Genomic DNA, 16,259 nt, shown 5'->3' with positions numbered 1-16,259 from the left:
AAGAAGCCCTACTTGCTTTTCCCTAGAAGTATTCTGTATATATTGTTACCAATGCATCAGAGAACTCTGGGTAAGATATGAAAATCAGATATATCATATCTCATATTTTTTCTAACATTACTGTAATTACCCAAAGAAATCCTCTTATGGGATAGGTGCAGCTAAAACAAAACCACTTTTAGAAAGCTGTTTCAAGCATCTTAGCTATCATCAGCAGAATAACTATTTGATTTTCTGCTAAGTGTAGCTTAGATTATTTCCAGGGCAAAAGCAATATTTATTTAAAGGAACAGTCTACACCAGAATTGTTATTGTTTAAAAAGATAGACGCCTTTACTACCCATTTCCCAGCTTTGGACAACCAACATTGTTATATTAATATACTCTATAACATTTAAACATCTAAATGTCCTGTTTCTAAGCCACTGCAGACAGCCTCTTATCACATGCTTTTTTATTTGCTTTTCACAGGACTGATAATTCATGTGGGCCATATAGATAGCATTGTTTTTTCTCCCGTTGAGTTGTGCATGACACTGCACTAATTGGCTAAAATGCAAGTCAATAGATAATAAATAATTAGCCATGTGATAAGTGGGCTGTCAGAAGAGGCTTAGATACAAGGTAATCACAGAGGTAAAAAGTATATTAATATAACCGTGATTATCTTTTTAAACAATAAAAATGTTGTAGTAGGCTGTCCCATTAAGTCATGGTGGAGATGTAATTGTGGAGATGTAATGGTGTTCCAGCCAGGGTGCAGGAACAGACAAACATAATCCAACAGTAGAGAGAGCAGAACTCACTGGATTTGTAGTATTAACATTTTATTGTGAAAACTGTAATGTAATTGTTAATATTTTCTACAAAAGTATTGAGTGCGGGTCTCTCTACTATTTGAGATATATATATATATATATATATATATATATATACATGTATGTGTTTGTGTGTATATGTGTATATATATTATATATACAATGTGTGCACAATTATTAGGCAAATTGTATTTTTGAGGATTAATTACAACTACAGCGCTCTCGGTCAATCCAAAATGTTAATAAACCTCAAACCTGAATATTTAAGAAAGTAAAAGTGAGGTTTTGGCTTTCTTAGGAGAATATCTATGTGTGCACAATAATTGGGCAACTATTAGTGTGCAGAATTATTATGCAACTAAAAGAAAAACAAAAAAATTCCCATCTCACTTGTTTATTTTCATCTGTTAAAGTGAGAATAATAAACAAACAACTTAAAATTTACAAATAAATATTTCTGACATTTCCAAAAAAATCAGTGACTAATATAGCCACCCTTCTTTGCAATAACAGACATAAGCCTTCCATCCATGGAGTCTGTCAGTTTCTTGAACTGTTGACGATCAACTTTTTGTGCAGCAGCAACCACAGCCTCCCAGACACTGTTCAGAGGGCTGTACTGTTTTCTTTCACTGTAAATCTCCCGTTTAGAAAGGGCCCACAAATTCTCAATAGGGTTTAGGTCAGGTGAGGAAGGGGCCATGTCATTATTCTTTCATCTTTAAGGCCTTTAATGGCTAGATACGCAGTGTACTTTGATGCATGCGATGGAGCATTGTCCTGCATAAATATCATCGTCTTCTTGAAAGATGCAGGCATTTTCCTGTACCACTGCTTGAAGAAAGTGTCTTCTAAAAACTATTAGTAGGTTTGGGAGTTGATTTTAAGTCCATCTTCAACCTGAAAAGGTCAAACTAGCTCATCTTTAATAATACCAGCCCATACCAGTACCCCATCTCCACCTTGCTGGTGTCTGAGTCAAAGTGGAGCTCTGTGCCCGTTACTGATCCAGCCACTGGCCCATCCATCTGGTCCGACAAGAGTCACTCTCATCTCATCAGTCCAGAAAACCTTTGAAAAATCTGTCTTCAGATATTTTTTGGCCCAGTCTTGACATTTCAACTTCTGTGTCTTGTTCAGTGGTGGTCGGGTTTCAGCCTTCCTTACCTTGGTCATGTCTCTAAACACTGAACACCTTGTACTTCTGGGCACTCCAGGTAGGTTGCAGTTCTGGAATATGACAGCACTGGAGGATAACGGGTTCCTGGTAGCTTCACTTTTGATTCTTCTCAAATCTTTAGCAGTTAATTTGCGTATTTTTTCTCAACACGTTTCTTGCAACCCTCTTAATTTGCAACAAAACTTTTGATGGTTCTGTGATCACCCACCAATATTGTAGCAATTTCAAGAGTGCTGCATCCCTCTGAAAGACTTTTTAACATTTTTGACCTTTCAGAGTCAGTTAAATCTCTTTTTTGGCCCATTTTGCCTGAGAAAAAGAAGTTGCTAATAATTATGCACACCTTGATATAGGGTATTGATCTCCTAAGGCCACACCCTCCCTAATTTCACAAATACACATCACCTGATATGCCAAAAGTATTCAAGTTTATGCAGCTTGGAGTTGGACAATATGCATAACATTATGATTTGGTCAAAATACTCACTTGCCTAATAATTGTGCACACAGTGTATATATATATATATATATATATATATATATATATATATATATGTGTGTGTGTGTGTATATATATATATATATATATATATATATATATATATATATATATATACAGTATATTTATATGTATGTATGTGCGGGTATATGTATGTATGTGTTATTTAAAAACAGAAAGCTTACCTTCTGTCCCTTTACACCACTGCAGTCACATTTGCTGGTTCCACATCCATTGCAAGCCTAAGAGTAAAAAAGGGAAAAAAAGATTAAATTATGATTTTACAACTTAAGCCCAAATTTCAGTATAATGCTGAATCCAGATAAAATTACAATTATCATCACCTTCATTTGGTGCTAACAAGTAAGTGGTAATATTATTAGACACAAACCTACACATACATAAATACAAACAAAGTAACACACATATAAGGGTATCCTGACAAATACACCTATGTTATGGGATTCACAATAAAACATTTTACTCATTTGCAGGTTTTAGTGGAACACAGTCCCTTACTCTGAAAGTTCTGCATCTGAGAAAGTTCAAAGCAGCAGTTATATTAAGCTAGAAATAGAAAAGCAATTATTACATATATACAGTTGTGCTCATAAGTTTACATACCCTGGCAGAATTTATGATTTCTTGGCCATGTTTCAGAGAATATGAATGATAACACAAAAACTTTTCTTTCACTCATAGTTAGTGTTTGATTGAAGCCATTTATTATTAATTAACTGTGTTTACTCTTTTTAAATCATAATGAAAACAGAAACTACCCAAATAACCCTGATCAAAAGTTTAAATACCCTGATGATTTTGGCCTGATAACATGCACACAAGTTGACACAAAGGGGTTTGAATGGCTATTAAAGGTAACCTTCCTCACCTGTAATCTGTTTTCTTGTAATTTGTGTATGTGTATAAAAGGTCAATGAGTTTCTGGACTCCTGACATCCAGTGCTGCACTGACGATTCTGGATTCTGAGTCATGGGGAAAGCAAAAGAATTGTCAAAGGATCTGCGGAAAAAGGTAGTTGAACTGTATAAAACAGGAAAGGGATATAAAAAGATATCCAAGGAATTGGGAATGCAAATCAGCAGTGTTCAAACTCTAATAAAGAAGTGGAAAATGAGGGGTTCTGTTGAAACCAAACCACGGTCAGGTAGACCAACTAAAATTTCAGCCAGAAAAATTGTTCGGGATGCAAAGACAAACCCACAAATAACTTCAGGTTTAAATACAGGACTCTCTGAAGACATGTGGTGTGGCTGTTTCAAGATGCACAATAAGGAGGCACTTGAAGAAAGATGGGCTGCATGGTTGAGTCGCCAGAAGAAAGCCATTACTACGCAAATGCCACAAAATATCCCACTTACAATACGCCAAACAGCACAGAGACAAGCCTTAAACCTTCTGGCACAAATTAATTTGGAGTGATGAGACCAAAATAGAGCTTTTTGGCCACAACCATAAACGCTACATTTGGAGAAGAGTCAACAAGGCCTATGATGAAAGGTACACCATTCCTACTGTGAAACACGGAGGTGGATCACTGATGTTTTGGGGATGTGTGAGCTACAAAGGCACAGGAAATTTGGTCAGAATTGATGGCAAGATGAATGCAGTATGTTATCAAACAGAACCCCTCATTTTCCACTTCTTGATTAGAGTTTGAACACTGCTGATTTGCATTCTGAATTCCTTGGATATCTTTTTATATCCCTTTCCTGTTTTATGCAGTTCTGCTACCTTTTCCTGCAGATCCTTTGACAATTCTTTTGCTTTCCCCATGACTCAGAATCCAGAAACGTCAGTGCAGCACTGGATGAAAGATGCAAGGGTCTGTCAGGAGTCCAGACACTCATTGACCTTTCATACACACACACTAATTACAAGCAAACAGATCACAGGTGAGGATGGTTACCTTTAATAACCATTCAAACCCCTTTGTGTCAACTTGTGTGCATGTTATCAGGCCAAAATCACCAGGGTATGTAAACTTTTAATATGGGTCATTTGGGTAGTTTCTATTGTCATTATGATTTAAAAAGAGTAAACACAGTTGATTGATAATAAATGGCTTCTGACAAACACTAACCATGAGTGAAAGAAAAGTTTTTGTGTTATCCTTCATATTCTCTGAAAAATGGCCAATAAATCATAAATTTTGCAAGGGTATGTACACTTATGAGCACAACTGTAATATATACCACACCAATTGTCTTTAAAGGAACTCTGAACGCATCTAGACTTTTACATGGCGTTAGCAGTGTTTATTTTGTCTTCATGCAAGGTACTAATTTTATTTCACAGCTTGGCACCACCTAATGAGATTATAGGGAAATCTCCCTTTTATTTCCAGATAGTAAAACTGTGTTTTCATTGTTTTAAGGAAATAATTAATCCAAGGCACTTATGTAGAATTTAGCATTGAAAATTTAAAGTATCACAACCAGCTACTAAAAAACTATTGACCCTAATCCTACACATATGCTTTGAAATGGTAAATAAAGGTCTCATTCTGGAAAAAAAAGTCAAGGAATGACAGTTTATCTGATTGGGATGCACTATAGGGTGTGTAGGTTATGGGAGAGAGCAACACACTTGTGATCACATTGCACAAGAGAACACAAGTCCTTTAAGCACTTTTCTTAAGTAGCGAAACTTGAAATAAAATGAGTTTATATTATAATCACCATTTATTACATCCAATAACAGCTGATAAATAGTTTACACACAATAAAAATTCCAATGGAAGTGCACACGAAATGCTACTGATTGATGGTGACTTTTCAAATCACAATATTTTTCTTAATTACCGCCTCATGTATTTTTTTTAAAGCTTTCCAAATGATCCATTTAATGAATTCCTGATAAGAATGTGCTTCTTACTTTCATGCCATGTGACTTATAGCCCCTTCAAGCTGCCAGCATAAGAGCATTCACCTTTCAACCAAATAAGGAGGAAAAGACACACTGCCCGGCTTATCTCTGAAATTCCACTCACAATCTCTTCAAATGTAAAATGTTCAAATAGCTGCCTAACTTTTGGCTCATTTCCAAACTAAGGAACATTTCCAGCATAATTTAGAAGAGTCTGCTTATTCATATGACAAGTACAAAAAAATATCTGTATTTATATATTGCCTGTTGATGCTTCTCAATTTTTAAAATAAAATATGTTCACCATTTATTCTGCTAATTTTCCTACATAATTGTAAACCTTTTTGGTACTTTGACTCTTGTGATGAACTTAAGCCCATTCCAATTATATTTGTATTTCCTTGTGTTATTAAAGGGAGTGGGACATGAAAGTCAAAATTATACGCCTAGATTTAGAGTTTTGCGGCCAAAGGGGTGCTTTTTTCTGGCCGCACCTTTTAAATACCGCTGGTATTTAGAGTTCACAGAATGGCTGCGTTAGGCTCCAAAAAAGGAGCGTATAGCATATTTACCGCAACTTCAACTCTCGATACCAGCGGTGCTTACGGACGTGGCCAGCTTCAAAAACGTGCTCGTGCACGATTCCCCCATAGAAAACAATGGGGCTGTTTGAGCTGAAAAAAAACCTAACACCTGCAAAAAAGCCGCGTTCAGCTCCTAACGCAGCCCCATTGTTTCCTATGGGGAAACACTTCCTATGTCTGCACCTAACACTCTAACATGTACCCTGACTCTAAACACCCCTAACCTTACACTTATTAACCCCTAATCTGCCGCCCCCGCTATCGCTGACCCCTGCATATTATTTTTAACCCCTAATCTGCCGCTCCGTACACCCCCGCCACCTACATTATCCCTATGTACCCCTAATCTGCTGCCCTAACTCCCGCCTCAATAACCCTATAATAAATAGTATTAACCCCTAATCTGCCCTCCCTAACATTGCCGACACCTAACTTCAAGTATTAACCCCTAATCTGCCGACAGGAGCTCACCGCTACTCTAATAAATTTATTAACCCCTAAAGCTAAGTCTAACTTTAACCCTAACACCCCCTAAATTAAATATAATTTAAATCTAACTAAATAAATTAACTCTTATTAAATAAATTATTCCTATTTAAAGCTAAATACTTACCTGTAAAATAAACCCTAATATAGCTACAATATAAATTATAATTACATTGTAGCTATTTTAGGATTAATATTTATTTTACAGGCAACTTTGTAATTATTTTAACCAGGTACAATAGCTATTAAATAGTACTATTTAATAGTTACCTAGTTAAAATAATTACAAAATTACCTGTAAAATAAATCCTAACCTAAGTTACAATTAAACCTAACACTACACTATCAATAAATTAATAAAATAAAATACCTACAATTATCTACAATTAAACCTAACACTACACTATCAATAAATTAATTAAATACAATACCTACAAATAAATACAATGAAATAAACCAGAGCTTTCCAAACTTTTCATGTCGGTGACACACTTTTTAGACCTACATCATTTCGCGACACAGTAATTCAGTTGTACTGGCAAACAGGAGGTTAAACTAACTTGTTTTAAGAGATACGGACCCATACATAAATGATATAAAAAAGAAATGTATTTACAAGTAACAGTACAACAGTAACAGTGCAAGAATTAAAAAAAAGTTTAATAGCACCAATAGTTACTTACTTACTATTTTAATGGGATGAACACAGTTTCTGAATATTTGGTGGAATATTAGATACTCACATTTTTAAGCTTCCCCTTCCTATCCATATATCAAGAGCAGGAACAGCAATGCACTACTGGGAGCTAGCTGCAAAAAAACCCCACTGACTTCAGCTCAGCGTTTAAGCTGCCACCCTCAGAGCTCGTTGAGTCCGATTGACTACTGCCCACGCTGCAAACACACTGCTGTCGCACTCACTGACTACACATGCAGCCACGATCCGATTGAGGAGACTACACGTGCAGTCAGGTGCCAATGTGCCATTAAAGCCGCCAATGGGAATAGTTTCAGTTCCCACTGAGCTGCGCCAATAGGTTAAGATGATCTGTGACCCCCTAGGTATCAATCACGTGTCAAGAATGTGATATGCGTAGCAGGCAGGTGGAAAGTCAGAAAACAAAAAAAAAATTAAAAAAATTTAAATTTTAAAAAATTTGTGCTGAAGCAGGGACACACCTACACACTGCTGCCGACACACTAGTGTGTCCCGACACACAGTTTGGAAAGCACTGAAATAAACTAACTAAAGTACAAAAAAGAAAAAAGAACTAAGTTACAAAAAATAAAAAAATATTTACAAACATTAGAAAAATATTACAACAATTTTAAACTAATTACACCTACTCTAAGCCCCCTAATAAAATAACAAAGACCCCCAAAATAAAAAAATGCCCTACCCTATTCTAAATTACAAAAGTTCAAAGCTCTTTTACCTTACCAGCCCTGAAAAGGGCCCTTTGCGGGGCATGCCCCAAAGAATTCAGCTCTTTTGCCTGTAAAAAAAATACATACAATACCCCCCCAACAGTACAACCCACCACCCACATACCCCTAATCTAACCCAAACCCCCCTTAAATAAACCTAACACTAAGCCCCTGAAGATCTTCCTACCTTGTCTTCACCTCACCGGGTTCACCGATCGGTCCAGAAGAGGATCCGAAGTCTTGATCCAAGCCCAAGCGGGGGGCTGAAGAGTGACGTCCATCCTCGGGCTGAAGTCTGGATCCAAGCGGCGGCTGAAGAAATCCATCATCGGGCTGAAGTCTTGATCCAAGCGGGCGCTGAAGAAGTCCATCATCGGGATGAAGTCTTATATGAAGCAGCATCTTCAATCTTCTTTCTTCCGGAGCCATCATCTTCCAGCCGACGCGGAACATCCTCTTCTACCGACGCCTACTCGCCGAATGACGGTTCCTTTAAATGATGTCATCCAAGATGGCGTCCGTCGAATTCCGATTGGCTGATTCTATCAGCCAATCAGAATTAAGATAGGAAAATTCTGATTGGCTGATGGAATCAGCCAATCAGATTCAAGTTCAATCCGATTGGCTGATCCAATCAGCCAATCAGATTGAGCTCGCATTCTATTGGCTGTTCCGATCAGCCAATAGAATGCGAGCTCAATCTGATTGGCTGATCGAATCAGCCAATCGGATTGAACTTGATTCTGATTGGCTGATTCCATCAGCCAATCAGAATTTTCCTACCTTAATTCCGATTGGCTGATAGAATCCTATCAGCCAATCGGAATTCGACGGACACCATCTTGGATGACATCATTTAAAGGAACCGTCATTCGGCGAGTAGGCGTCGGTAGAAGAGGATGTTCCGCGTCGGCTGGAAGATGATGGCTCCGGAAGAAAGAAGATTGAAGATGCTGCTTCATAGAAGACTTCATCCCGATGATGGACTTCTTCAGCGCCCGCTTGGATCAAGACTTCAGCCCGATGATGGATTTCTTCAGCCGCCGCTTGGATCCAGACTTCAGCCCGAGGATGGACGTCACTCTTCAGCCCCCCGCTTGGGCTCGGATCAAGACTTCGGACCCTCTTCTGGACCAATCGGTGAACCCGGTGAGGTGAAGACAAGGTAGGAAGATCTTCAGGGGCTTAGTGTTAGGTTTATTTAAGGGGGGTTTGGGTTAGATTAGGGGTATGTGGGTGGTGGGTTGTAATGTTGGGGGGGGGATTGTATGTTTTTTTTTTACAGGCAAAAGAGCTGAATTCTTTGGGGCATGCCCCGCAAAGGGCCCTTTTCAGGGCTGGTAAGGTAAAAGAGCTATGAACTTTTGTAATTTAGAATAGGGTAGGGCATTTTTTTATTTTGGGGGTCTTTGTTATTTTATTAGGGGGCTTAGAGTAGGTGTAATTAGTTTAAAATTGTTGTAATATTTTTCTAATGTTTGTAAATATTTTTTTATTTTTTGTAACTTAGTTCTTTTTTATTTTTTGTACTTTAGTTAGTTTATTTCATTGTATTTATTTGTAGATATTGTATTTAATTAATTTATTGATAGTGTAGTGTTAGGTTTAATTGTAGATAATTGTAGGTATTTTATTTAATTAATTTATTGATAGTGTAGTGTTAGGTTTAATTGTAACTTAGGTTAGGATTTATTTTACAGGTAATTTTGTAATTATTTTAACTATTTTAGCTATTAAATAGTTCTTAACTATTTAATAGCTATTGTACCTGGTTAAAATAATTACAAAGTTGCCTGTAAAATAAATATAAATCCTAAAATAGCTATAATATAATTATAATTTATATTGTAGCTATATTAGGGTTTATTTTACAGGTAAGTATTTAGCTTTAAATAGGAATAATTTATTTAATAAGAGTTAATTTATTTCATTAGATTTAAATTATATTTAACTTAGGGGGGTGTTAGTGTTAGGGTTAGACTTAGCTTTAGGGGTTAATCCATTTATTACAGTAGCGGCGAGATTCGGTCGGCAGATTAGGGGTTAATAATTGAAGTTAGGTGTCGGCGATGTTAGGGAGGGTAGATTAGGGGTTAATACTATTTATTATAGTGTTATTGAGGCGGGAGTGAGGCGGATTAGGGGTTAATAACTTTATTATAGTAGCGGTGCGGTCCGCTCGGCAGATTAGGGGTTAATAAGTGTAGGCAGGTGGAGGCGACATTGAGGGGGGCAGATTAGGGGTTAATAAATATAATATAGGGGTCGGCAGTGTTAGGGGCAGCAGATTAGGGGTACATAAGGATAACGTAGGTGGCGGCGCTTTGCAGTCGGCAGATTAGGGGTTAATTATTGTAGGTAGCTGGCGGCGACGTTGTGGGGGGCAGGTTAGGGGTTAATAAATATAATATAGGGGTCGGCGGTGTCAGGGGCAGCAGATTAGGGGTACATAAGTATAACGTAGGTGGCGGTCGGCAGATTAGGGGTTAAAAAAATTTAATCGAGGGGCGGCGATGTGGGGGGACCTCGGTTTAGGGGTACATAGGTAGTTTATGGGTGTTAGTGTACTTTAGAGCACAGTAGTTAAGAGCTTTATGAACCGGCGTTAGCCCAGAAAGCTCTTAACTACTGACTTTTTTCTGCGGCTGGAGTTTTGTCGTTAGATTTCTAACGCTCACTTCAGCCACGACTCTAAATACCGGCGTTAGAAAGATCCCATTGAAAAGATAGGATACGCAAATGAAGTAAGGGGATCTGCGGTATGGAAAAGTCGCGGCTGGAAAGTGAGCGTTAGACCCTTTCCTGACTGACTCCAAATACCAGAGGGCGGTAAAAACCAGCGTTAGGAGCCTCTAACGCTGGTTTTCACGGCTACCGCCCAACTCTAAATCTAGGCCATAGTTTCTTGATTTAGATAGAGTATGTCATTTTAAAACTCTTTCCTATTTAGGGCCAGATTATAAGTGGAGCGCACAATATAGCTTTCGCTAAAGCGATATTTGCGCTCCACTTTGTAATACCAGCACAAGCAAATTTCACCGAAGCATTGCACTCACAAGAGTGAGACACAGCATGAGAACTAAAACAAGAAAGGGGGTAGCGCAGCGATGGGCAGCAAATATAAATATATATGTATATGTTATATGTTAATATGTGTATTTAGGTGTATTGGTTATTTATCGCGCACCCGCAAACTGGCGAATGTGACTGTTTGCGGGTGCACGATAAATTAGCGCTCCACTTAATACTTTAATTTAATTTACGTCTTTCTCTTGGTATCCTTTGTTTAAAAGCATACCTAGGTAGGCTCAGGAGCATGCACACATTTTAATCACAATATGGCAGCATTGTTTACAACATTGTTGTCTGTAAATATTGTTATATGTTATAGTGCTTAAAGCAACAAGCAAGTCAAAACAAAGTTTCATGGTTCAGACAGAGTTTTAAGATACTTCAATATACTTTTTCATATTTACTTTGTTCTGTTGGTATCCTTTGTTGAAAAGCATACTTGGATCGGCTCAGGAGCAGCAATGCTCTACTGGGAGCTGGTTGGTAATTGGTAGCGGCCCACCAGCAGGGCCTTCATGGCCCAGTAACAGGCCGCGGCCCGGGTGTTGATGGCAATCACCATGAGAATGAAGCAAGTTTGATAATAGAAGTAAATTGAAAATGTTTTTTAAAAATGTATGTACTATCTGAATCATGAAAGAAAACATTTGAGCTTCATGTTCCCTTTCACAGGTTAGCTTTTCAAGTTACCTGAACTAGAGCCAGGGTCGGCTCCAAAATTAAATGGAGGGGGGGCATTTTTTTTTCACGAGGGGGCGCGCATTTACAAAGCATGTATGAGAATCAAAATAATAGCAGACCTACATATTCTGCAGGAAAGTTTAGCATCTGGCTGGCTTATCCCACACTATTAACATTTGGAGAACATGTGCTAAATCACTAGGAAAAAGAATGAAGTCTAAATCCTATGCAGTGCACTTAAACAGAGCCATTAAACTTGAGACCCCCAGTGCAATAGCTCCTTAAAAACAATTCACCCCTTAATCACCATGATCCAAAACCCTTAAACTCATTATCAAATCTCTTTTTTTTTTTTCCACTTTATTTTTATTAAGGAAAATATAAAAAACAGATTATCATAGAAGTCATACTGTCTTGCGTCACACAGGACACATTTTAACGTAATAATTTCATATATATATATTCCAACATCATACATATAATAGAGCAAGAATTAATCCAAGGTTTATAAGCACACAAAACAGCAACTATCATCATCTCTAACATAATATTACACTAAAACAGCTTTTTGTAGTAGATCCTAATCAATCTTAGTATTGCAATACTAAATATTATGGATTTACTTAATATTTCAAAAATAAGTCCAGGGTGTATTGCAACACCTTGGAAGATAGACCAGAAGAAAGAAGAAGGAAGAAGAAAAAGAGAGAAAAAAAAGGGGGGGAGGGACCCCAACCCGCCCCCCCCCCCCCCCTCAGACCAATAATCCTCACCCCAACCCCACCGGAGCCGGGTCTGCAGAGCTTTTAACAGTCTCTATAACTCCTTATCCACGTATAGAGGGAATATTCCCAATATAACCAGTTCTGCAAAGCTGATAGAAGAGAGGAAGGGAGACAAAATTTGCTTCTGAACTGGAGTTGGGTATGTAGTAATCACGGAAGCCCATCCAATCAAAAAAAAATTAATTCTAGACTCCTTTACGTGTTGTAAATGAAAGGATTCATAAATAATTTGTTCTTTAATACCTTTCAATATAGAGGCCAGACTTGGAGCTTTAACAGCCATCCTGTTCTTAAAAATATTGTGTCTAGTTGTAAGTATAATGGTATTAACTATACGCCTGTCCAAATTAAGTCTAACATCAGTAAACAGAAAAAGAATGTCTTCCAGAGAAAAGGAGAGCGATACATTCAAAACCCTATTTACCCAAAATTGGACTTTGTACCACAACTGTCGAATCTTTGGACAGAACCATAGCATATGGGCGAAATCCGCACAGGGACATGAACATCTACGGCAGGCTGCGGCTTGTTCTGGATAGAATCTAGATACTTTAGCCGGAGTTAGATAAAAATTATTAACTAATTTTTAGTGGGATTCTTTCCAACTAACTGATAAGGGATAACTAGAAACCTGAGAAAGGCTGACTACAATCTTGTCTATATCAATCGTTTCGATAGTCGACCTCCAGAAGGAACATAATTTATCCATAGCTAGAATACCTTGTTTGGAAAGCATAACATCATAAATAAGGGGTATTGATGCCTCTCCTACTCTAAATTTCTGTATACACATCTTCATGTCTGTCCAGTCAGCTGGAAAAGAAGCATACCATTTCTGAGATGAGACATAGTGGCGTATCTGAAAATATGCATATTGATTCCTAAATGGGAGGACAAATTTTTGACATAAGGTGGCCCAAGGACAAATTCGAAGATCAGTAGTCAATAATTGATGTATATCTTTAAGCCCCTTATCTCGCCAATTTCTAAACACCTTCTGACCTATACCCGGAAGGAAGAGTGGGTTACCCATAATCGGTAAGAATTCAGAAAATGCTGGATCAATTTTAAGAACGTGACCAGCTTTATGCCAAGCAGATATTATGTTCTTGAATGAACAAAGTTTTCTAACATGTATAGGAAGATTTGGAGGCGGACAGTACCAAAGAGCACTCAATGACCATGGAGAAACCAGGTGTTCTTCAAGAACATATGACGAAACAATATTTGATTGGGCGATCCAATCAAAAGCGAATTTCAATAAAGTTGCCAAATTATAAAGTTTAATATTTGGAAGAGCCAAACCGGCTGCGGAAAATTTATTGGATAATCTATTATTCGATAAACGTGGCTTTTTACCTTTCCAAATAAATTGGGAAAACCAAGACACCATCCTATTTAGATCTTTATTTAGTATATATAATGGCAAATTTTGCAACAAATATAAAATACGCGGAAAGATTATAGTCTTAATAAGACTTATGAAAGCTGAGATAGATAATGGAAAATTCCTCCAGAGCTGTAAATCCTCTTTGATCTTCTGAAGGAGGGGTAAAAAAATTTCTTGATACCAGAATTTAGGGTTTTTAATTATCAAATCTCAATCATGTCCCCTAAACAGCCATGCACCCCAAACCCCCCAATGCAATTAACCCCTTTGTTTGCAATAGCAGTGAGGATACTAGGTTTTCAGGTACTGGTAATTTTGTAGATTAGATTTAGCTATACCTGTTTTGCAATAACTAACGGATATCAGGCTACTTAAAGAGACACTGAACCCAATTGTTTTATTTCATGATTCAGATAGAGCATGCAATTTTAAGCAACTTTCTAATTTACTCCTATTATAAATGTTTCTTCGTTCTCTTGCTATCTTTATTTGAAACAGAAGGCATCCAAGCTTTTTTTCTTGGTTCAGAACTCTGGACAGCAGTTTTTGATTGGTGGATGAATTTATCCACCAATCAGCAAGGACAACCTAGGTTGTTCACCAAAAATGGGCTGGCATCTAAACTTACATTCTTGCATTTCAAATAAAGATACCAAGAGAATAAAGAAAATTTGATAATAGGAATAAATTAGAAAGTTGCTTAAAATGTCATGCTCTATCTGAATCATATTCTTATCATGATCTATTGTTTACGAAAATGAGTAAATCACGACAGGTAAAATTAATAGGGTTAAAGACAAGTCCAAAAAGTATCTAATTAACTTCTAATTCCAAATAAGAGGTTAAGACACAGAGCTCCTTGCAGATGCGTGATGCAACCTCACAGTTCGGCAGCTAACTCTGCCCCCAGCATGCAGCATTACATAACAATTCATTATTTTATTTATTATTTTTAAAGCGTATGATCATATCAATATTTTTTGAGGGGGCACAGCATTCCATTTAAGTGGGCATTGCCCCCCCAATGCCCCCCTCCTTGGAGCCGATCCTGACTAGAAATAATTTGCGGATTAATAACTATTGATCTTAAACTGCTCTCAGCCAAGGTAATCCTGAAAACCTGGCTTGTTTGTATTGGAAATGAAAAACTTTGCATTAGAGCGTTTTCTTTTTGCATGTTTATGTCCATTTAACAATGTATATAACTGTTATAAACATTGTTGCAAACACTGCTACCTTATAGTGTTCAAGACACATGCACCTACATAAGGATGCTATTCAACAAAGCATACGAACAGAGTAAAGTAAATTGAAATTAATAAAATTGTACCCTTTATATCTGAATCATGACTTTCATGTTCTTTTAAGTGACTGAAATAGGTGCATTGGTATAACAAGAAACTAGTTTCTCAATTAATTCTAGACCTGCCTTTGTATAACTATAGAGCATGAGGTCTTGCCCTTGCTTTCTTATAATTTTGCCCATTCTTTTGTTAATTCATTAAATCTACTACTGTTTTTAAAATTGACATAATTTTTCTCTGTTTTCTATATTTTTTTTTTTATTTTTTTTTAAATGGTCAGAGAGCCTGATGGGTGCTGCCACATTTTGATGGTAAACAATATGTTAAAAAATGGGGAGTGTGCAGGAGGTGAAATTTTGCCCTAGGGCCTATTAATTGAGTTGTTACTAGCACGGTTACACTATTAAGTTTAGCTTTTCCTACTTCAATAGTTTGACTAGAATTTTTATTAATTTTATTAATTGTTCAAAATGGATAAGTATCTGGCTACCAAAGCAAAATGTTCATCTTCTGATATAGGCATAAAGGAACCTGATGTAAAGAAGGCTAAGACAATGAACTGACAGTATATTGACAGTTATGTGCAATTCGGATTCTCATAGCAGTAATCTTTTGCATGAGGTTTAAGAGATAAAATGGCTCCTGCTATTTGAACTTCACATTTTTCACAATGTAACTTTATACCACTTGGCCCCTTTCTGGTTTGATTCTTTATAAACAAAACAAAAGCATAATTTTCTTTAGAGATGAAAGATGACGTTTACATTTTTCAACCAAACAAAATGATGTTTCTAGGAAATATTTTCTGCTGAGTAAATGAGATTCCTCTTACGACTGTAAATCCCATGGCTCCTCAAAAATATTTCAGTCCATAAACACATGTTCTGAATATTATACATATGTTTTTTTAGCATTAACATTCTCTGTTCATATGATACATGAATACCATGTTAGTAGAAATCTGGTTTAAATTGAAACCAGAATAGATTTATGTTTTTGAGTTATGGGAATAACAATCAAAATAAGCTATAGTATACTGTTACCTTTAAAAGTTAAAACCTATATAAAAAAACATAATAGCCCATCCACATTTCTTGTACTAATTTAGCATTAATATATCAAATCCATCTTGGAGAACATACTCT

The 16,259-nt window shown here is 36.9% G+C and overlaps 1 protein-coding gene across 1 annotated transcript in view; it reads right to left on the bottom strand.

Annotated features, from left to right (window-relative positions):
- COL4A1 (collagen type IV alpha 1 chain) overlaps positions 1-16,259 on the bottom strand; it is a 364,281-nt gene that overhangs the window by 226,668 nt on the left and 121,354 nt on the right. Inside the window, exon 2 of the mRNA XM_053707784.1 lies at positions 2,683-2,739. Within this exon, the coding sequence (XP_053563759.1) occupies positions 2,683-2,739 (57 nt within the window). The remainder of the gene's footprint in view (positions 1-2,682; positions 2,740-16,259) is intronic.

Source organism: Bombina bombina, chromosome 3 (assembly GCF_027579735.1).
Source record: "Bombina bombina isolate aBomBom1 chromosome 3, aBomBom1.pri, whole genome shotgun sequence".
Lineage (NCBI taxonomy): Eukaryota > Metazoa > Chordata > Amphibia > Anura > Bombinatoridae > Bombina > Bombina bombina.
Note: the sequence above shows the minus strand (reverse complement) of the source record. Positions and strands in the feature narration are given on the sequence as shown.